The 24,206-nt window shown below is 37.8% G+C and overlaps 1 protein-coding gene across 10 annotated transcripts in view; it reads right to left on the bottom strand.

The window, feature by feature from the left end:
- Positions 1 to 24,206, bottom strand: part of LOC132795911 (basement membrane-specific heparan sulfate proteoglycan core protein) — a 102,495-nt gene that overhangs the window by 57,527 nt on the left and 20,762 nt on the right. For all 10 annotated transcript variants that reach the window (XM_060806862.1, XM_060806861.1, XM_060806860.1 and 7 more), the window contains exons 3-8: positions 13,185 to 13,566; positions 12,954 to 13,128; positions 12,706 to 12,869; positions 11,361 to 12,362; positions 10,485 to 10,694; positions 9,534 to 9,740 (exon numbers count right to left, since the gene is read on the bottom strand). In XM_060806862.1, the coding sequence (XP_060662845.1) occupies positions 9,534 to 9,740; positions 10,485 to 10,694; positions 11,361 to 12,362; positions 12,706 to 12,869; positions 12,954 to 13,128; positions 13,185 to 13,566 (2,140 nt within the window). The remainder of the gene's footprint in view (positions 1 to 9,533; positions 9,741 to 10,484; positions 10,695 to 11,360; positions 12,363 to 12,705; positions 12,870 to 12,953; positions 13,129 to 13,184; positions 13,567 to 24,206) is intronic.

The following is a 24,206-nucleotide window of genomic DNA, read 5'->3' on the forward strand; positions in this document are numbered from 1 at the left end:
CCATCCGTTTTCCCCAATAGATTTGCAGTCTTAGATTCCGTTCTCCTTCTCCTAGTTTTTCTTCTTCTCCTCCTTTTTTCGACCCGTTTTTCCCAATAGATTTGCAGTATTAGTTTCCCTGCTGCTTCTCCTCAATTTTCTCCATCTTCTTCTTCTAATCGTTCTCCTTCTTTCACCCCTTTTTCTCTTTAAATTTGCTGTATTAGTTTCAGGTCTTCAAAACATTTAGCAGAGAGCGAATGAAACCGATCAACTTCTTGCCATAATAATTATAGCAAACTAAGTGCGCTCTCTCGCTCTCGCTTTAGCTCTGTCTCTTTCTGGCACTGTCGCGTCGGCAATTTGTGCAAATTTTGCACAAATTTCGTGCATAAATTACAACAAATTGTGCGCGTATTATATGGCACACAAATTCCGATTTCATGTGGCGCTGTAATGAACTTGAACTTGAAATGTCGTCCCCTTCCCCCCTCCCTACTCTCCACTCTCCATTCTCCCCTCTTTATTACAGCCATGTGTGTATGTGTGTCTGATATTCGGCAAATCGGCAATTGACGAATCGTAAATCGTAAATCGTAAATCGAAAATCGAGAGTCAAGAGTGCGAGAAATGCGAATGTGACGTGAAAGGTTTCTCTTGTTGTTGTTGTTGCTGCTGTTGTTGTTGTTGTTGACCAACTCAATGACTGACTGAGTGACTGACTGACTGCTTGTGGTATCCGTATCTGTGAGATACGCGTAAAAGCTTTTGTAGTTTATGCGGCGTTTGGCAAAATGCCTGCATTCTTTTTTTTTTGCGTTTTCTTCAAATTATTAAATGAGATACAGCAGGAATAGTTGCTGCCGTTATTGTTATTGTTGTTGTTGTTGTCTATGTTTCAATTAAGTTAACATTAAAGGAATGCTTTTAGCTTGCTCGACTGTAAGTGGCCGCAACGGCAACGGCTGTGGCAGCGGCTGTGGCAGCAACAACAAGGGGCAGCCAAGTTTTGGGTTACCCAACAAACATGTTACGCATAATAATTGGTGAATTGCAACACAATGGAGCCTGTCTGCCATGTCTGTGTGGCAGCAGCAGCAGCAACAGGAGCTGCACTCACACACACACACCAACGCACACACATTTTCTACATTCTGTGCACTTTTTTTTCGGCCACTAATGAGTTGAGACTGATATCTTGTGTGCTTGTTGTTGTTGTTGTTGTTATTATTATTGCTATTCAAAATGCGCAACTCTTTCAGGCCGCCAAGTTGTGGCAAGTTTGTTAATGATGCGCCACGCTACTTGCCCCCGTGCCGCATGCTGCATGCTGCATGCTGCATGCTGCTTATGCATATTAACAGCTCTTCATTAAAACTCATCTAAGCGTTCTTTAAGTTCTACATTTCTTTTTGTGCTTTCGGTTAAGTCATTAAAATTAATGATGCATAACATTTAAGCCTTTTTTTTGCTGTTTTTTTTTTTGCAACCCTCTCTCTCGCTCCCTCTCTCGCTCCTCCAAGCCTAATGCCCAATAAACGTGCTGCATTCCATGGGAATAAGACTGACTAAAAGTGCCACGTTGACACTTGCAAAACGATCCTCACACAGTCAACAAGCAACCCAAAAAAAAACAAAATCACAATCAAAATTCAAATTCAAATTGAATTCACTTCAACGAAATGCAAACGCTGCAAAAATGAAATTCGTTCAAATTATTTCCAACACAGCTGCTGCTGCTGTGGAATGTTGGAAAATTGATGTTGTGAATTGAAAAATCTTTTATGTGTGTGTGTGTGTGTGAACGAAAATAGCTTTTTGGCCTCGTCCATATTTGGGCTTGTTATTTATAACAATTTTCCTTTTGTCACCCCAATTTGTCACTCTGCTGTTGCATGCAACACTAAAACAAACATGTGGCGACATTGATTAGGCATCTTCTTGCTGTTGCTGCTGTTGTTGTTGTTGTCACTATTTCCATCTGCATCTGAAAGATGCAAGCAACGATCTGCGATCGCTGCCAGAAACGTTTAAAGTTGTTTTTTTTCATCGATTTAATTTGCTGGCTCAGCGACATTTTTGACTCGCAGTTGATGCTTTGATTAAGATTTACTGCCGACAACAACAATAATAACACAGCATTCTCTAGAGCAGAAAACAATGCGTTCCATTTGGCATTATTTATAACTGATACTCGTAGCAAATATTTACATACGAACTGTGACCGATCAGCCTCACTTGCGGCACTTGAAAGAAAAATAACTGCGGCTTCAGCTAATGCAGATTTATTGCCGACGGATCCGTTGGGATCAATGTTGAAAAGGAGGAATACGAAGGGAACTTGAATCTTTAAACTCTCAAACATCAAACAACATTTTTTTCGCTAAAAAACTAATATTTGTTTAATATACTAATTTTAATCTAATAATTTGCTGAATTTTCAGTACAAATTTGAAGGATATCTTTTGAGCTTTTCAGCTGAAATATTTAATAGATGCATATTCTAAAATGCAAATATTTAATTTCGACCAAATGTTTAAAGAAATTAAAAACATTCTCTGATAATTTCCTACAAAATTTGCAGCTGGCAGAAATAGATGAAAGGACCTCAAACACGTTGAAATTTATTATTTCACAACTCACAATTGAAGGAATCGAAAAAACAAGTACAACTCTTCCTAGGATATCAAAAAAAGAACCACATTTCGAATAATATTCCACTTATTTTTCAATAGAACACCGAATCTGACTTTAAAAGGACAACGAAGAACTGCGATCAACATTTTATTGCCACACTCCAAGAATTGCGCTGCTGCAATATGCTTTTCAAATGTTTTCCAAATCAGTGAAGACACAAAAAAACAAAACAAAAAAAAATAATAGAAAACACTAATTTCAATTTTAGTTTGTGTTTTTTTTTTTTTTGGTTTTTTTATATCTTTTTGCAAATTTTTTTCTCGGCACACATTTCAAACGTTTGGCTTACTCAAAAAACAAGAAAAAAAAAGTGTTTTCGAAAGTATTTGTTTTGGAAAATTGAAATAAACCAAAAGGATTTTAGTCCCCGTTAAGTGATTTGCACTCGCGGCAGGCAAAGGAATCGTCACATTGGCTGTTATTTTAATTGTTTTAGTTATTTTTGAGAATTTGTATTGAATTGAAATTACAGTCACACAATCAGAGGAAATCACAAATCACAATCAGAGTTGGCAGTTGAGTTGCAAGTGGCAGTCGCAATTGGCGGCTGAACGTAACGCACACGCAAACGCTTCAAGTCGAACTGACGCGGCAGTAAAGCAACCAGCGCCGGCATCGACTCGCCCAGCGCCCAGCGCCCCAAGCGCCAAGCGGCCTAAGCGCGCGCCCAGCGTTGAGAGGAGGCGCCGAATGCCCGAACACACGACCCGAACGCTGAAAGCCGAACGCCGAACGCCAAACGCCAAAAACGAAACGAAACGAGCAGCAACAAATGCCGAAGCAGCAGTCAACACAACGCAGTGAACGAAGTGTGACGAACGAAATGCACGACAACTGTTCGGCTCGTTCGGTTCGTTCGGAGAGGGCGGGGAGGGGGGGTTGGTTCAGTGGGTGTTGGAGTGTAAGTGCGTGTGTGTGTGTGTGGGTGGGTGAGTGTGTAAGTAGTCGCAATGCTTGAGCGGACACAGCCAACCAGGTCGCATTTTGGCATTGCAAAGCGCAGCACAACAAAATTGTTTAATGCTGCCAAAGGGCTTGGCAGCATGTTGCTGAGCAACATGTTGATATGACAAATGTTGCGCCTGCGCTAGTCGTTTAAGTTACTTGCAAGAATTTAATTGTTTTACCAAGCAAACACACACACACACACACACTCATGGAAGCTGCAACGGAAGTTGTGCGCTTTTCACTTTTGTTCGTTTTTTTTTTTGTTTTGTTTTGTTTTGTTTTGTGCAAAACTCATCAGACATGCACAGCTCCCTGGTTGCCGCTGCTTAAGCGCGAGCTGAGCGAGGGTAAGGAGAAGGGCAAGTTGCTTACATTGTTTGCTCTTATGATTTTTATGATTTTTAACAACAGTCGTTGCCACTGATTGTTGTTGCTGCGGCTGCTGCTGCTGCTGCTGTTGCCAGTTGTCTGTTCTCTGCTTTTGTCTTTGCACTAGTTGCCTTCCATTTTTCTTTTTTTTTTTTTTTTCATTTTGGCTTGAAGTGTGAAAAGAAAAACGCTGTGGCTGGCAAATTCAATTTGCATATGTGCTCCCCAAGCGAGCAAGTATGTATGTGTATGGCCATTTAACGTAGCGAAGCTGCTAATTGACTGCAGACTCATTGAGTGACTTAGAGCGAAGAGGGGGGGAAAGGGGCAGAGGGTATTCAGCCACTTTGTGGGCCAAAAGTGCAAGTGGCGAACGCGAAACAAGAATCGATGCAAAATAATTGCATACAAAATATTTAATCAACGGCCAAGTTAAATGCGACCGCAGCAACCAGTAAAGCAAACAAATCAACAACAACAACAACAACTACACTGAAAATTGAGCTCCCTTTAAAAAAGAGCAACTTTTTGGTGTTCTATGCAGCGTGTTGCAAGTGTGTGATGTGGTTGCATATGTGTGTGTGTGTGTTTACATAATAATTAAAATTTAGCGGCGCTCAAGTGGGGGTTGGGGGTCAGCAATAACAACAACAACAGCAACAGCGGCATCTAAATGACGCGCTTTCGAAATAACCACAGCAACAACAACAACAGCAACAACTACAACATTTACAACATTTACAACTACAATAACAACTTCGGTAACTGCCGCAAACAGTTTCGAGTTTCACAACAATCAACGCGCCTCAATAAAATATGTTTGCAACTTCAGAACTTGCAGCACCCAAAAAACATAAGAACAAAAAAATGAACCGACCTTTCAACAACACCAACAACAACAACAACAACAATCTCTAAATATGTTTCACAATTTCGCTGCACGCTTCAAATTCAATTTCCACTGATGACTTTTATGTTAATTACCTCGATTGCTTGTCCCAAATTTTGACACCAAATTGTGTCAGCTGACAGACTTGCTGAAATACGAATAATGTGGAAATAACGGGAGACATTCGAAAATATTTCAAAAAATGTTGAACAAAATCCCTTATTGATTTATTTCTATTTATAAAATTACTAGTTAAAGAAAACTGGTTTAATAAAATATTGAAATTGTAAAACAAAAAATAATAATAATAATGTGTAGTATAGTTTTTGGCATAAGCATAAAATGCAATTACAACTTTTACATATTTATAACGAGTTCTGACATCAGCGCAAAAGAAACATGAAATCTATCTACAATTTCATCTGAAATTTTTGCACAAATTATAGTAAAAAATTTGTGTTGACCTTTAAGCCATTATAAATTTCGCCAGAATCCAAAGAAATGTGATGCTTATAAAGCAGCAAAGTTGAATTCTTCGAAAAGAAATTCTAAATTATGAAAATATAAATAATATGAAAGTTTTCTGTTGTAAAATTTGATAAATTTCCGAAAGAAATAAATTTAAGATTTATAAAATGTTCTTTCCCAATTTTTGTTTCAATCTTTAGTTATCAAAGTTGCTGTTAGTTTAAATTTCTTTGCTTTTAACTAACAAAATAGAAAACAAAGACTATTTATGGTTACAATTCTACGATAATAAATCTACGATTATCGAATGAAGTTTCTCAAAAAGAAATTCCAACTTATGGAAATATAAATAATACGAATAATAACATACAAATTGAAAAAATCTTATTACGAAATAAATTTAAGTCAAATTTTTCAAATTTGTATAACAAAAATAAAAATTTATTTGTGTCTAATCTTTAGTTGTTGGTAAAACAAAGATTATTTATAGATCAAATTCTTGATTCGACTTTTTATCGATTATCGAATGCAGCTCTAGTTTTAACTTTTTTTGGTCTTTTAGTCGAAATTCAACTTGCCCCCGCCCGCATCTCTTGTTGTGCAGCTTCAGGCAGCTCTTTGGTCGCACAGCAGCAAGTCAAGTGTCGAAAATTCATTAAATTTGCAAGGACACAACTTTGGACAGCGCTTCGCTTTGTGTGCGTGAGCAGAGAGGAGGGGGAGATAGGAATGTATGTGAGTGTGCGAGCTTTTTTGTGACCTCTGACATTGCATTTAATCTCGTTGACAGCACTTAACACGCCCCCGAGTAGTAAAAGCGGCAACGCCTGGCATGGCAAAAAGACGACGAAAAAAAACCAAAAAATGAAAGCTCACTTCAAGCAGCGCAAAAAAGAGGAGGAGGAAGGGAAGGGAAGGGGAAAGGGGAAGCGAAGTGGATGAAGCGAGCGTCGACTGCAAGCGGATTATTTAAGTTTATAATACGCTTAGGGGTAATTTTAATCTGTTGCAAATTGTTTTTGTTTGCTGCTGCGACCCGCAAAAAAAAAAAACAACACACAACTCGCAACGCACTCGAAATTACCATCTATAAAACATCTTTTTGCATTGCTGCCTTTACATATGTGTGTGTGTGTGGGAGTGTGTGTTCACATTTGTGGCATACTTCATAGATATTGCTACACACACACACATGTGGATAGCCAAGGGAGGCAACTGCGGTTATGATTTGAATTTGGTTTTCGGCATTGCAACTCCGTGGGTCGTTTCATTAGGCAAAACAGCGCGCACAGTTTTCCACCCCTCTGCCACGCCCCCTTCTCTCACCACTCTCCACCACGCTGTTGCCGTTTGGGGAACAATTGTAATTTCACTTTTTACAATAGCATTTCGTTGCTAGATTCCACTTTTTTTTCGAGCTCTTGCCGTTGCTCGTATCTTTCGAGTTTTGTGTGTTATGTAATTTACTCTACAAACACTTGCTGAAGGGTCAGGGTCAACAACAACAACAACAACAGCAACAGCATCATCAAACAACAGCCAAGACAAGTCAACTGGGGAAAACAACTGAGCTGTTAGCAGCAAGGAAGTTCGCAGATTTTCATAAGCAATTGGATCGTTGCTGTCTGAGCTGGGAATAACTTGGTTAGTTAGCTAGTTGAGCATGTAAATGTTGCAGACGGCAAACAGGAGTAACAGAAAAGAATAGGAACGAAGTGGAATTGAAACATGAGCAGCCAAGTTGCAACACTGTGTTTGCTTGCCAAGAAGATACTTTTGTATCTTCCAACTGCTTTTTTAACTGCAATAGCATCTTGCAGATACTTTTGTATTTTTGAGATACTTTTGAGTTACTTTTGTATCTTCCAACTGTTTTTTTTAAGATATTTTTGTATCTTTGAGATACTTTTGTACTGAAAATTCATCTTTGAGATACTTTTGTATCTTTGAGATACTTTTGCATCTTCCAACTGCTTTTTAACTGCAATAGCATCTTGCAGATACATTTGTATCTTTGAGATACATTTGTATCTTTGAGATACTTTTGAGATACTTTTGCATCTTCCAACTGCTTTTTACTGCAATAGCATCTTGCAGATACTTTAGTATCTTTGAGATACTTTTGTATCTTTGGGATTCATTTGTATCTTTGAGGTACTTTTGAGATACATTTGTATCTTTGAGATACTTTTGTATCTTTGAGATACTTTTGTACTGAAAATGCATCTTTGAGATACTTTTGTATCTTTGAGTTACTTTTCTATCTTCCAACTGTTTTTTTAAGATACTTTTGTATCTTTGAGATACTTTTGTACTGAAAATGCATCTTTGAGATACTTTTGTATTTTTGAGATACTTTTGTATCTTCCAACTGTTTTTTAAGATACTTTTGTATCTTTGAGATACTTTTGTATCTTTGAGATACTTTTGAATCTTGAGATACTTTTGCATCTTCCAACTGCTTTTTAACCGCAATAGCATCTTGCAGATACATTTGTATCTTTGAGATACTTTTGTATCTTTGAGATACTTTTGTTTCTTCCAACTGCTTTTTTAAGACACTTTTGTATCTTTGAGATACTTTTGTATCTTTGAGATACTTTTGTTTCTTCCAACTGCTTTTTTAAGACACTTTTGTATCTTTGAGATACTTTTGTATCTTTGAGATACTTTTGTACTGAAAATGCATCTTTGAGATACTTTTGCATCTTTGAGATACTTTTGCATCTTCCAACTGCTTTTTTAACTGCAATAGCATCTTGCAGATACTTTTGTATCTTTGAGATACTTTTGTATCTTTGAGATACTTTTGTATCTTTGAAATACTGGAGTGCACTCCAGGTAACTTTCTTATCAGAATATTGGTTGCTGTTAAATCGTTACAATAAGTTTGACATTAATATTTCGTTCCATTAAATTATTCCATCAACATTTTAGAAAATTCAATATTTGTTAGCAGGGATTCTAACTTTTTACAACTACTCTATTTTAATGTAGATTCACTTGGCCATTCTTGTTAATTCAAAAACTGTAAAACAAGATTTCTGAAATTCATTTGTCAATTTTTCTCCCCCAATATATTTTTCTTTTATTTCATTCCATTCCGACTTTTTCGGATTGAGTAAGCATAGAATATATATACATATATATATATATTTTTTCTAATTTATTGTAAACTAGAACTCCCTCGCCCCCCTTCTTTTTATCAAATACAATGGATTAACGAAAAAGAATGTGCTTACAAATTCAGCTTACATTTTAAATTATGTTTCATTCCAACGTGTCCTTAGAAATCGAACAAGTTACAAAAAAGCATTTAAAATAATATTGCATTTTCTTTAGACCTATTTAAATCTTGATTTACTATAGCAATCTCTTCTAAAGTAAACCAAGTTTTCCATTTCAAACCGTTTAGATAGTTAGAATATTAAAACATAGTTAAGATGCAAAGTTTTCGAGATGGTTTCATTCCGTTTGACCCACATTACAGCTATGTTGCTCTTTGCAGCTTATAATTGTTTCATTCCACACATTCCGCCGCATAATTCCAGACAACTCACGCCCCCAAAAGTCATTAATTCCACACGCTTTTGCAATGCAATTAAGCAGCATACTTGTATATGTTTAATTTTCCCCATAATTGGCATTGATGCAACACGTTCCGAAACGCAAAATTTAGCAAATTTGCACTCGGTATGTAATTAATCGATGCTCGTAAATTCCACTAAATGAGCCCGAATTCAGTTTCAGAATATAAGAAATTAGAAATGAGAAACGGGAATGATTATGTTTTCAGATTTCCAATTTTCTTTCGTAAATAGTTGAACGGAGAATAACCTGATTTTGAATATGCGATGCGGAAAATATTTCAAATATAGTTACAATAGCATAGTTGTATTCAGTTCAAGCGGGAAAACATTGTTGGCCATGCCCAAATGAGATCAGCGATCGCCGCTGACATCATACAAAACAAAATACAAAAAGAATACATCAAACAATGTGCAAAATCAAAAAGAAATCCAAATGGCAAAATGGAAAATAATAACAATTAATATGAATAAAAATACCCTTGTCGAAGAATGTATAAAATTGCACAAATTAAAATGATGGCAAGTGTTTCGAATAAAGTCAATTTTTGCGAATGCGAAAAATGAAAGCTTCAAATAATCGTATGTTGACTCACCCTGTGGCTGCGGTGGATTATAAATATTAACATCCTCATTATTGTTATCGTTCTTTGGCTGTTCAGGCTCCTCGGGTCTTGGGTCCTCTTCAACTTTGGTACAGTCGGCCTCATCGGTGCCATCATCGCACTGATTAATGCCATCGCAGATCATACTGGGGACCAAGCAGCGATGGTCGTCGCATACGTGTTCGCCTTCGTTGCAAACTAAAGAGCACAAAATGCGCAACGTAAGAATGCAAAGGAAGCGGCAAAGAACGAAATAAAGAAATGAAAACAAAATGCAAATTAAAGTAGCTGATCGAAATAAAATGGCAAAAACTGATGAGAATGATGATAATGTAGATAATGTAGACGATAGTTTCTGTTGAACTGATCACTAAAATTAAGATGGCACTGTTCGCTTAACAGATTACGCACTGTTCAAGGAACTGTTCACTCTTTCCAGAACTGTTCGCTTTACTGTTAACAAAGCTATTTGCAGAACTGTTAACAACGCTGATAACTTAACTGTTAACAGATCTGTTTACGTAACTGTTAACAGCGCGTTTACTTAACTGTTAACAGCGCTGTTTACTCAATTGCTAACAGAACTGTTCACTTAAGTGTTAACAGCGCAGTTTACTTAACTGTTAACAGAGCTGTTCACCTAGCCATTAAAAAAGCTGTTAACCTATCCGTTAATAGAGCCGTTCACAGAACTGTTAACAGAGCATTTCATAGAACTGTCCTTAGAGCTCTTCATAAAATTGATCACGCAACTGTTCACTTAACTGATCACGCAGTTCTTCACTAAAATGATCACTGAACTGATCTTAAGTAGCGTACAAATCGGAATACTACATCATGGAAAGGGGAATATGGTAAAGAGGTAAGGGATTACTGGGGATCGGTTGGTAACATGAAAATAGTGAAGACGATCGATGATGTGGTTTCATGAATCATTATTACCGCTGGGACAATCCTCCTCATCTTCCCCATCGGGACAGTCTTTTCTGCCATCGCACTTCACCTCATCGCAGACACGATAACCGCTGCGTGGGCAAATGTATGTGGAATCACCGCGACATTCAGATTGTTCCGGTTTCGGGTCGGATGCGGGTTCGGGTTCACCGGAGCCATCTTCATCAGCGGTCTCGGTTATTTCAGGGGCGTTAGGATCTGTGTTTGCGTGTGTATGTAAGTGTGTGTGTGTGTTTGGAAGGCACCAGAAATCAAATTAGCAATCTTGTAAATGATAAACAGCAGGACAAGGACGAACAGAGAACATTGCACAAAAAGAGGATGAGAAAGAGAAAAAGAGAGAGCAAGAGAGAGAGAGAGAGAGAGAGAGAGAGAGAGCAAGAAACATAGACGTAGACGTAAACAACACACAGAGAGCGGGATGAAGGAAATTGGAATGTGGAAGACATTAACTTAATGAGTGTGAAAGCAAATGTGTTGAAGTGTATGTGTATGTGAAACAGAGCGAGACAGAGACAAAACACCAGAGCATGTGGGAGCGAGAGAGACAGTATGATAAAACGATCGAATGAAAGAGCGCTGTGTGGAGTGTTGAAGAGATCAATGATGAAGCGAGGAAATGAGTTTGGATATTCCCGCTTATTAATATAGTTAACATGATACAGTATAAAAGTGTGTGTGTGTGTGTGTGTGTGTGTGAATAAGATCATATGTGTGTGTGTGTGTGTGTGTGTGTGCTTTAAGCAAACCCAGAGAGATACGAAACGAAGCGAAACGAAACGAAGACCCAGAAGACATCATGAACACATCATCCCGCCAATTGCAAACGCAATCGTTTATCGTTATCGTTAATCGGAAACAAACCACGCGCATTATTCCAAGATGGGATCGAATTCAACTTCCGCTGTCGTTGTTGACACATGGCTTCCACCTCATCGGAGCCATCGAGGCAATCCTCACGACCGTTGCACAAATCATAGCAGGACACACTAAAGATGAGGCCACTGTGGCACTGGAAGCTGCCCTCATTGGTCGGACACTGATCGAAGTTGCTGTAGAAGTTTGTCGCCGAAACTTCACGGCGATTCGTGAAAAGCAGTGCACACATTTCCGGATCCTCATCGGAGGAATCTTCGCAGTCGCTGCGACGATTGCAAATATCATAGCAAGGTATACGGGTTATGGTTCCCTCACACTGGAAAAATTCATCTTCGCCGCGACATGGCAGGGGCGGCAACGTTCCAGCCAAATCGTCATCGGTTTCGTTTGTTCCCACCTTCGGTTGGCGATACTGACACAGCGCGGCAGTCTCATCGGAGCCATCGTCACAGTCGGCAACGCCGTTGCATACATTGTAACAGGATGTGCTCAACTTTTCGCCCGACTCGCACTGGAAATCATCGTAGTCCTGCTCGCAATGTTTGTTCGCACGCTGGCGACGCTCACACAGTGCTGCATCCTCATCGGAGGCATCCGAGCAATCGTTTCGGCCATTGCAAATGTCCTCGCACATAATGTTGAACGGACTGCCGCTAACACACTGGAATAGATCGCCGGATGAACGACATTGTTCCTCATCATCAGCATCATCATCAACATCGGGGTCATCGAAATCCCCATCGTCTTCGGTTGGCTCGTCGTAGTACGACGCATTCGATGTTGCCCATCTCGAGTGGTTTGTATATGGATTGGGATACAATTCTACCCGTAAACGCCGAGCCAAACACATATCGGCGTTCTCATCGGAGCCATCGGAACAGTCGGCGATGTTGTTGCACACGCGCAGACAGGAGACGCTATCAATGGGGCCGTCATCACAAATGAACTCATCAATCTCGAAATCCTTTGGATTCCTACACTGGTTATCTGCATTGGTTTTGTTTTGGTTTTTTTTTTTTTTAGTTAAGCGCTGATTGTGTTGTTGTATTTTTGATGGGTGAGAAGAGTGTGAGTGTGTGTGTGTGTGTGTGTGTGTGTGTGGTACAGAGAAAGAGTTGAACTATACAACTAGACAGTGGGAGGGCACAAGGCAAGTTGCTTTTAAGCTTTACGCGTTGTCCAGCACCATAGCAGTTAATATATGGAGTATATATATATATTGAGTATATAGTACAATAGAGAGGGTAGAGGGTTGGGTAATTTTGAAAGGAAAATGTGTGTGTGTGTGTTCGTGTGTGTGTGTGAAACGTTGTGAGACAAATGAACTTACCCACAATTGGACGGAAGTAAAAGTCTTTGTCGAGTTGTGCACTCGTATGGCCAATGACATGATAGTTTTGCAGATGCTCGCGCAATTTATTTTCAAAATCGGGTGTGTTTGTCGGTATCTCCAGATTCACAATCACATAGATCTTGTAGTGGTCGTTCGTTTCCCTAAAAAATGGTAAATAAAAACAGAAAAGATTTCATTTCGAAAGCGCAAATACCGGGTGATTTTTTTATTTTGTATACACTTACCCGACGCTCACCAGCGTGCTGATCAGATTGTCATCATCGTCTTCGTGACCGTGGGTGCTAATGAAGAGCTCATTCAAACCATTTGAAATATCCTTGGCCAGTGCCTGGAACTCTTCACTGTCCTTGTCGTTGTACTCGACGCGGAATGGCTCGGTAAGAGTGATGCGTGTCCGATCTGTAAAATCATTTGATTAGCCAACTCAACAACACAATGAACACCAAAATACTCACAGGTTGCGGTCTCTCCCTCAACGGTGCCAGAGCCGGCTTCACTCTCGTAATCGTCATAGGGATGCTTTTGGGGCAGCGAACCTTGCTGTTGACGCTTGGCCAGACGTTGCTTCTTATTGATGCCCAACCCCTTCTTCGTGCGCTTCAGTCGCTGCTGATTTTGATGTTGATGCTGTTGCTTTTCGGCAGTGGCTGCATTGTTGCCAAACAGACGATTCAACTCGCGACGCACACGACTGTAGCTCTTCGATAGCCAACTGCTATCGGCGGGCGTGTCCTCGATTAGGGGCGCATCGGATTGCACGATATCGATGCCGGACAACGGCGTTTCATCCTCGGTATCAAAGAACAGTTTGTCGCTCTCATCTAGACTTGAGATTTGCTGCAAGCACACAGTGAAACAAAATAACAAAATTAATTACAAATTGAAATTATATAAATAGAATAGTATTTACTACCTACACAGAAGTAAATTAAAATGTTGTAGAATACACAATTTCATTAAATTTCAATAAATGACAATTCGTTTTTAGTCAATTGCAACGTTGCTATACACTAGAGATGGGAAACCAATTAGCGATGACACTTGATTGCAAGATTTGCATTGCATACTTAATTTCAAATATTACCGCTAGATGGCGCTCTTCGCTAGTTTCAGCTCAGCAACTTAGATAGCGCCATCTAGAAAATTTCTGCTTCTATTTTGTAAATTAATCATGGCGAAACCTCAGTCAAAAACTTGTTAAACGGATTTACAAATTTGTGTAATCTATTTATAATTCATTTACTGTTTTACTACCAATAAAAGTTTGCAAATTCAACACACAACAGCAAAAAATGTCCTCACTATGGTTTTGTTCTCTGCTAAGTTCTTGTGCCATACAGTTGAGCAGCCACTGTGCCCAACTTTTGCTCTGTTAGCGCAACAACAGTGTTGAAAAGCTCGTGTACAACAGTGTGTTGAATTTCTGATTTCACCATTCTATTGTGCTGACCAGTTTTATCTGTTATCAGTTGGAAACATATCAATAATGCGATTTAAGCTCAATTAAACCACAAAAAACGAACAGCTGCATATTGCGGTTTCCGTTATTACTTTTAATGTGTGCCGACATTAATACCAAAAATATAAAAAAAAAAACTGAACAATGCATTTCAAACTGTGAACCAATTAAGTCGCAATTTTGACAATTTTCCTTTGATTTTTCCCCCCATAGCATTTTCAATAGCTTAAGAATACTTCTTGTTCTGTTGTCGATCAATTTATGACTGGCGTCTTTTAAATAGGGCAACTACAACAACAACAAGTTTGCCGCCTGCATCGAATCGAGACGCTATTTTTAATTGAGAATTGATTTCAAGTGTCAATTTTTTTATGACCATTTACTTAACGCATTGATTTTTGATTTCAGATTTTTGATTCGTGCCTCGGCTGACTTCCCATCTTCAGAATTTGTTTCCAACTCAAGTGTTCGTTGGCTACGTCATATTTCAATCGTCATTTTCATTCTCAGTGTTGCTGCTGCTGCTGCTTGATAAGTGTCAATGTCCAAGCAACATGGATAGATAGATATGTTGGAACATGCAACATATGCCCCAGCAAACGAATTGAACTATCTGATCTTTTCTATCTCTCTGCAAGCAATAAAATTCTCTTCGAGTTTCGAAGTTCACTTGTTTTATAGAACTTACGGAAAAAGCTTCTTAAAATGTAGTCAAATAAAAATCAACTTTCTTTACTCTAATTCGAATTAAAGTAAATTATATTTTATAAATTTGTTTTCGAAATCCAAAGCTCTCCTAAAAAAAGGATAATTTTAAAATGTAACTCAAAAAATCAATCACATCTACAATCGTTAATATTAATTCTAGATTCTAAAAAATAAAGTAAATTAGAGTTTTTATATATTATTACACGCTTTCTATAAATACAATCTTTTATTTACATTTTTGTTTCTTTTCTAATTTGCCAACGAAGAAGTAGAGCCGCTGTTTTTTTATAATATTTTTAAATACACAAATTTAAAAATTATTTTGAGCGTTACTTTTACATGCTTTCATCCCAATCTATTAACATTTAATATCACATAATTTTGAAATAAAACGATATAATATAAATAACATCAATTTAATAAGCGTTTGTTAAAAGACAACTTTACAATAAAATTTGTCATAATTTTGTATTGTTTAAGTAAAAGCTGTTTAAACAGAATTAGTTCTACCAAAAAAAAGGAAACAATGCTAATTTATGCAGTTCTAGCAAATAAATAAACACATTAAACAAATGCAAAAATTAAATGTCATTTAAAAACAAGGTAATTACATATTTAATTTATAATAATTACAACAGCTAATTGTCATAAATCATTTATTTATTATTAGTTTTGTCAATATAAAATAAATAACCGATGTTTAATGCAGCGCATGAAAGTTAAGTTTGACTGTAATTCGAGTGAATAGCTTTAACCTATCTATTATTAAATGTTTCCTCCCTCTATGCGTTTCTTTCTGTCTCTTTGTGTGCCTGAGAATTTGTGAAATGTGGGCCAAATGTGCATTGTACTGCACGCCGCCTGTCCTCCCTCTCCCTTCCTCACCATGCGTTCATTGATAAACGACGATAAGAATTCTCGATAAAGCGCGTCGTGTCTTGAACAGGTGGCGATATCTTTAACTGTCCAGATGATGAGTGAAAGAGGTGGACGGTGGACGGGGCACGGGGCAAGCGCACATTTTCATGTTATCGCATGCCGCGTTTACGAGCTGCATTCGTCAAATTGTCAATGCGATCTTTGAGGTGGAAATTCTCAGGCAGCAAAAAAATAAAACAAAAAAATATGTGAAAAGGAAAAGCCAAAGCGGAAACAACAACACCACAAAATTCTGCTGAAATTTATCAATCAAAAAAAGAATCAAAATCAAAATCAAAAACAAAAACAAATCTGAAGCAAAACAACAGAAAGGCAAAGCGAGGCAAGAGAAACGTTCTGTAAAACCAGCAAACAACAAAAGTTGAACAAACTTTTTCTCATGCCCCTCGTTGCTGTTGTTGTTGTTGTCATTTTGTTTGTCTGCCTGGTGGTTTGCCTTTAATATTGTCTACTCCGTGTCTGCGACATTGTCTGGGCCCCAAAAAAACACAGAGTGAGAGCGAGAGCGAGAGAGATGAAGTGTTGACAGCCAGGGAAGCGGAAGTAAGTGCGATATCGATGTCACTGTTTAAGTGGAGAGCGGTGGAGGAAGAGTCTGAAGTCAGCAGCTGGCTTATAAAACTGCATAGTCACGTGTCGCATCCTTAAACTTTTCCGTTTCCCGCTGTTGCTCTTATTATGTGTCTTCGCTATTTTTGGGCGTGATTTTTCGTTGGAAAGCGTCTGCGGCAGACAGACAGCGACAACCAATGCACATACATACCTTAGAGAAAACTAACTGATCAAGAGCTAACTTGATCTCAACTCAATCATTATTCATATGCGAAGTTATATACTTTGTTGATTTGCCTGACAAGCTGGTATATTTTGTACGATATACCAAATATAGCCTTCGTGGCGTTTTTTTTTTGTATATTAATTTGGTTTATTTTTAGATTATGGTGTTATTGAAAGGGGGTATATCATAGTCGAGCACACTCTAGTGTCTTAAATGAGCTAAAGTGATCTCTACTCAATCATTATTCCTATGCGAAGTTCGAAACTTTCTTGCTTTGCCTGAAAATCTGGTATATTTTGTATTCAATGGTATATTTTATATGTAGTACTATATCGGTATACCAAATCAATTTGGTATATTTTGAACATTTAAACTTCGGTATATCAATATAGTGGTAATTGATTTACTGAAATTTAGCTTTCGAAATATTTTTGTATTTTTTTGGTATATTAGTTTGGTCATTTTGAGAATATGGTTTTATTGAAAATGGGTAGAGTGTATCTTAACTAAGCAAACTTGAGCTTATCTCATTTCAATATTCCTATGCAAAATTCTATACTTTGCTGCTTTGGCTGATAATCTGGTATATTTTGTACTTTTTGGTATATTTTGAATGTAGTAGTATATTGCCTTTCTAAACTAATTTTGATATAATAACACCAAATATTGATGAGTTTTCGTTACAAGATTCAAATTTGAAAACATTTTATCTTCAAGCTTTTTCCATAATGTATTCGAACATTCCTTTTTCAGCGTCATATCAACAAAAATATTCTATCATCACTTGAATATGAAGTGTGGCTAATTATAGAACATGTTTTGCATCAAAAGTCTTACTTGCGAAATATCGCGCAAATGCGTTGATAATATAGCTGAAAGTCAAACAGTTCTCAGAAAAAGAAGTTTTATGTAATTTCCATTTAAAGTTTACACTGAAGCGGTGACTAAATCTGCTGCGCGATATTTACATTAGCGAGAAATATGTAAGATAGACGTTTAAGACTAACACATCTATCTTCTGGCTTGGCAACTCTGTCGACTGTTTCGTTTGCTAAATCAATTGCCTAGAAGGATGATGCTCCGGATAATTGACACAGATTTGAATGGAGCCTTGTTTATTTGTTACTGCTGCGAATTAATTTACGGCTATTTTGTGAGAGCGACATTAACCAGTGGCTGTCAAATTGTACAGCCCACGCAGTGAACTGTATGAGTTATTAAACGCATTATTACGCATACGCGGTGTTGAGCAAGCAAAAACAACACGCAACACACGAATAATGCAAAGCAGAGAATGTGCTAAATATTTGCGTGAGCAATTATTTAACATCCTTGAACCATTTGGCAGATTTATGAAAATGCAAAAGAGAGTGAATGAATAAGAGGCTGCTTCTGCTTCTGCTTTTGCGTCTGCTGCTGATGCACTTGTTGCACGTTCGATTCGCAAAAACAGTCGCCAAGGTCACTGCAGGCATTGTCATCCAACTTTCTCTCATCCTTTCTCTCACTCTCTCTGTCTATCGCTCTCTGTCTTTCACTCTTTCACCTGTGCTTTGACTCATGCTCGAGCTGCGTGCGCGTTCATTGAACCCAATGCAAAACCAAACCAAAATAGACAATGCCAAAAAGCAATGCAAACAAATTCAAATCGAACCACAAACAAAAATGCATTGAGCGACTTTCCGGCAAATTAGGCCGACCCATAGACGTAGACAATGATTTTTGCTCATTTCCTGCAAATATGTAACTACAAAAAAAAAGCAGCCTGAAGAGAAATTCATTTGGATATGTGCTAAAGTGATCGACTTGTTGTTACGCTATAAAATTTTGAGAAATCGAAATTGTTTTTTAAAATAAATATATAAGAAATTGTATTTCATATTATATAAAAAGGTACATAATGAATTCTTAATCCTAATGAATAGAAATAATGTTTTTGAAAAAAAAAATATAAATACAAAAATGAAATTTGTATTTAGGGCAGATTTTTTACATAAGTGCACTTATGAAAATAAATTGCCTTCAAACTTTATATTTTGAGTAACCCAAAGAATTCCTAACTCTAAATTGAAATACATATTTATGTACATATATTTTCGAAACATATAAAATTACTAAATCAAAATTTGTATTTGATAGTGCAAAAAGTAAGTAAATGCAAATATGAAAACAACGTATTTAAAGCTAAACATCATACATAAAGTTACTTGGAGAATTCTTAATTCTAACAAAGTAATCTTTACTTAATTGAACTGATTTCTAAATAATGAAATGTATTTATAGGCAACTTTAAATTTAAAGTTTCCTAAAGGATTCCTGAAGAAGTTTGTAATGAAATGAAAACATATTTTCAAACTTCAGATTACCGAAAGCATGATGAGCTCTCAAGTGAGGCATACCCCAGATAAAAGTTTGTGGCAAACAGGGTATGCGGCATAGCAAAAATTACTGAGGGCGACTTGCAGCGGCTCGCTTGCCCTGTGCTCATAAATTGTGCGGCACATGTGTGTGCTGGCAATTTATTTTCATCTACTCGGCGATGTTTGACTCAATGTGCAAATCAGAAAATCGCTTTTCGCCTAGACAATTGTGCCGGCAATCGATAGCGAATATAGCAGAAAGCAAAAAAAAAGCGAAAAACTAACTGACTCTGACTGTAAATTTTTGTGGCAGGCCCACAAAAAAGGAAGAGAATTGCGCTTTCGTTGGCATTGCCTTCGATTGTTGTTGTTGTTGTTGTTGGCCACAATTATAAGTAACTGGCAACTGGGAAAAACATGTGAAAATTTGATTAAAAACTAAAGCTAATTGGCAACTGACAAATGGCAAAAGAGAATTGAGAATTGTTGCGGCTCCAACTCCTGTTCCTTTTCATAGCACGTTGCGCATACGCCGCGTAGTCGGCACCGAGTGGAGGCGTTTGTTTTTTTGTGATACTTATCGTATGCAACCGCATCAAGCACATCAAGTGCAGCAAAAGTATTTGGGTCTTTGGGGCAAGTGCAAAGCAATTGACGCCTCCGAAAAAGATTACGGGCGATTTAAGTGCAGTGCGTCAATCTTCATAAAGCCGACAAGTCTGATAGACCTGGATACAAATGCACATATGTATATAGATCGGGGCATCTGGGGACCTGGACCTGGGACACGGCAATTGCATTGCTTGATGTGAAATCTCAACAAAAACAATAACAAAAACCAAAAACAAACTCAGACGCTGCAGGCACAGCAGGAAATATTTAGAGCAGAAAATAAGATGATCCAAGTGTATGTGTGTGTGTGTGTGTGTGTGTATTGCAATTTGTTTGGCTTAATTAAACTGTAAATTTTTTGCAATTGCTTTGATTTAATTAGTTTCTCGTTTCGTTTTTGCGCTGTGCGTTCGTTTATTCCGCTCTATTTACAGCTTAAACAATTACAGGGAATGCTGCTCGAGCTTATTTTTACGCTGCCTTATTATTATACTCATATCACATCGTTTACTAAATTCAATCTAATAGCTCAAAGCAATTACAAAAAAACGAAAAAAATAGTTTCTTCTCTTCTCAGATTGCAAGCGACAAACTGAGAATTTAATACGATCAAAGCGGATTTGATATACAGTGGCAAATATTCTAAACATTTGTATTCCTCTTGTCTCAAATTGCAATTGAAATTATGCAGAAAATTTGTAGGTTCAATGCTCTCGCTCAATTTCCAAATGCGATCAACTTTAGTAATCAGATACAGTCGCAGCTTTAAACGCTGATAGCTTTTAATAAATTCCCAGACTAGTTGGCACAGAAACCACAGCGGATAGACTTCATTATATTGTGTGTGTGTGTGTGTGTGTGTCTATTTTCAATTATTTTATCCTTTACTTCACTCGTTTCCATTCCAACTGCTTCACTCAGTGTGTGATCTATGCTGTGAACCTTCCTCAGTTTTATTTTCAATGGCAGGAAATTAAATTCCACATTACAAATAGCGCAGCGCTTTACAAATAACCATAAGGTCGTCGTCGTCAGCCACATGGAATAATTCACACCCACATTCACACATCTTTGTAGTTGACACCTGAGTGCAGATAGTATTTCTAGCACAATGTGAATGAGTTGAAAATGCCACAAAGTCAAAGTTCATGCAACAGTCAATTTCAATTCCAATTTCTTCAACACAAAACTATTGCATTTCAATCTTTATATCCGCCACCTAGAGGGTAGAAGGGTATTATAACTTTGTGTCTCCAGGCATTTTGAACCCTATATAGTCGATATAGCTATGATTCCTCGTCTTTGTTGTGATCGGATTGATAAAAATTGTATGGCAAATATGCGTATTTTTTACAGGTCTTAGTAGCTTTGGCTGACAATCTGGTATATTTCGCACTTGATGGTATATTTTACATGCAGTACTATATCAATATACCAAATATACTACGGCACCCATTGGTATATTTTTCTATGTTGTACTACATCATATTTTTAGTATTTTGGCGATATATTAATTTGTTATATTTAAAATTTAACACCGCACTGTTTTGTTTTCATTAAAAATGAGTAGCGGGTATTTCACAGTCGAGCACACTCGACTGTAGTTTTCTCTCTTGTTTTATATTCATTCATATCAGCATAAAGCTGAATTGTGTGATATGTGTGGCTAAAAATACAGCGGCTTTGGCCATGTGTGTGGATCATTATCTGGCGTCTGATTTCCGGCTTTGGCTCGATAACTACGACTATCGATAAGCGGCAAAGCTGATCGATATGCAGCTGATAAAAAAAAAAATAGCGATTGAAGGTCGTGTTGAGTTTTCGCTGTCAGTTGTCAGCTGTCAGTTGATAAATCTGTGTGTGGCACAGTCGGGATATATCAAGTCATAACACAGTATGCAACTCATTTAAATGTGTTTCTGGCATGAGTTGCCCTTAGAGCACGTCCTTGGCCACAGAAAAAAAAGAAGCAGAAAAGAAAAGAAGGAAGCAAGAAATGCCAGCACGCTCGTCGACTGTTGATCCTGGCGCTTTGATGTTACACAAAGTCGTCGCATCAGATTTTTACAACTTTTTTTCTCGTTGTATTTTTTTTTTTGGTGGTGGTGGTGAGCGGAGACATTGACGTCGTTGTTTTGGCCGTGCCACTTGCGGCAAGTTGAGCATGCCGCTCACGTTTTGGCAATTTCTCATAAAACAAACGACCATTAACGCCTTTAAGTTGTCGGCTGACTTTTGACGTGGCCCTTTGCCCTCATGGGTGGGTGTCACTTTGTTCGTGCCTCATATTAAGTTGTCAGTTTTGTGGCATTCCCCACACACTCACTCACATTCTCACACACATACACACACACACACAGTTGCAAGTTGAGCTAGTTGCTTTTGATCAACTAAGCCACGTTTAATGGCCAAATTTGCCGCCTGCTGACCAGTTGCATAGTGTGTGTGTGTGCAACATTGTAGCTACTTGCCACACTTACATACTTGCCACACAAACTATTGACTGATATGCATATGCGAAACTGTGGAGAATCGCAGCACACACAAAAAAAGAACAAAAACAAAAAAAAAGCCCTCTTACAACAAAGCCAATTTGCGTGCGTAATTTGTGGCACTTAGACGCTACGTGCCGCACGGTCTGATGCTGCCACAGTTGCTGCCACCTGGTGGCAGCCAAACGCTTGCGTTGTCATTTGTCTGCATTAAGCAGTTTGAGTTTGAGTGTGAGGTCGGGCAGACAGGCAAAACAACCAATTTGTAATTGAGCATTAGATGCTTGACCTGCCCATCTCTCCCACTCTCTCTATCTCTCTCTCCCCTTCTCTGTCTCTCTCTCTTTTTCGCTATCTCGCTTTATCGCCTACTGGCAATTGTGCGTAATTAATGTGGCCAATTAGCTTACAATTTGCCACAAATTGTCGATAGAAAAGAAAGCGTCTGCTTGCCAAGTATTTTGCATTACATCAGCCAGGGGCAAGTGTCATGTCTGTTCCCCCCTCTGCCCCTTCTGACCCCAACCCTAGATGTTCCCAGTTAATTAAGTGCCATAAAAATATAAAGTAAATGGAAGTTAAACTTTCAACTACAAAGTTGATCGCAGTATATAAAGTATTTAAACTGTTGCGCTACACGCAATTCACGAATCTTAAAATCGCTTTGCACGTTTTTTGTGACTTGTCATTTAATTGTTATGACGAGTATGAAGAATGAGTAGAGAGAGAGAGAGAGAGAGAGAGAGAGAGAGAGAGAGAGAGAGAGAGAGAGAGAGAGAGAATGAGATGATTGTGAATACTCATCATATTCACACTCGCACACTTTATATACATATGCTTTTCATTCTACCCATTTTCGACTTGTTTTGAAATTCTTCCAGTTGGTTTTTCGCGGTATTTTGCGCACTTTATCGTTGCAAAGTTTTATGTGTGCGGTTTTAATGTTTTTCTTTTTTCTTTTCCTTGCCCGCACACACTTTTTCAAGTGTTGTTGCCAGAGTATATTTTGTAATACTCGTAATCGTATTGTCGGTGCTCATCATTTCATCGCTGTGTTTTTGTATTTGGACTTTTTATGCGTGTTTCGCGGTTTCGGTCATTTTATGGCAGCTGCTCAGCATATTCGCCACGTGTCTGTGTGAATGTGAGTGTGTGTGTTTGTGATTGCTATTAATTTTACATTCTTAAATATGTAGTTCGAGCATGCAACACACACATATTTATAGAAATGACTTCAGATGCGCCTCAACTGCAGTTTGCAGCCAGTTGGCAGCACTCAACAGTAAGAAGAAGCACACACAAGAGCGAATGCAACTAAAAGTATGCAACAGTTAAAGTTACTGCACCGTTTGTGAATTAACTCATTCATTTTTCTCATTCATCTTCAATATTAAAATGTTGAAATATTTTTTCAGATTTTTTCCTAAAACTCTGTGAGCAATCAAATTTCTAGCAAATTCAACACATTTATAGCTGCAGACCGATAAACTTTCAAGGCTTATGGGAATAAATATTCTACACCAATTAACAACATTTATGTGGAGCAAACTTTCGATAAAGTAAAAAAAAAATGAATATAAGAATGAGAATAGAAAATTTTTGACTTGCGTCATGTCAAGAGGTTAAATGTTTACAAAATTAAGAACATATTGATTTAACGATAATTGTCTCTCTTTCGTCGTGATCAACATGAATTTTTGTAGTTTTTCGATCATCATCATCGTTAAGCAACGAATTCAACTTTGTGTAATTCATTCATTGCTCTTGATTGTGAATCAACTTCAGATTTCAGCTTCCAAATTTGGCGCAATTTGTCGATGGAATGTGTTGTTGTTGTTTATTTATTTATTTTTCTTTATGATTTATTTTGTCAATCATTATTTGTTTAAATGAAAACGAATTGTTATTTGAGGCTAGGCAAATTCATCAACGCAACTTCAAATTTCGTTGCCCCCTTCAAATGTTTTTTTCCCAGTTTTTTTTTTGCCTCGCTTTCTTGTTGAGTTTTATAACTGATTATGAAAGGCTGTTCAACTGTGTGTGAGTGAGTGAGGTAGGTATGTATGTGTGTGTGTGTGTGTGTGTGTGTGTGTGCGTGAATTGCCCGTTGGCCGCATTTTGGTCTTGAG

This window comes from Drosophila nasuta, chromosome X (genome assembly GCF_023558535.2).
Source record: "Drosophila nasuta strain 15112-1781.00 chromosome X, ASM2355853v1, whole genome shotgun sequence".
In the NCBI taxonomy this organism is placed as follows: Eukaryota; Metazoa; Arthropoda; class Insecta; order Diptera; family Drosophilidae; genus Drosophila; species Drosophila nasuta.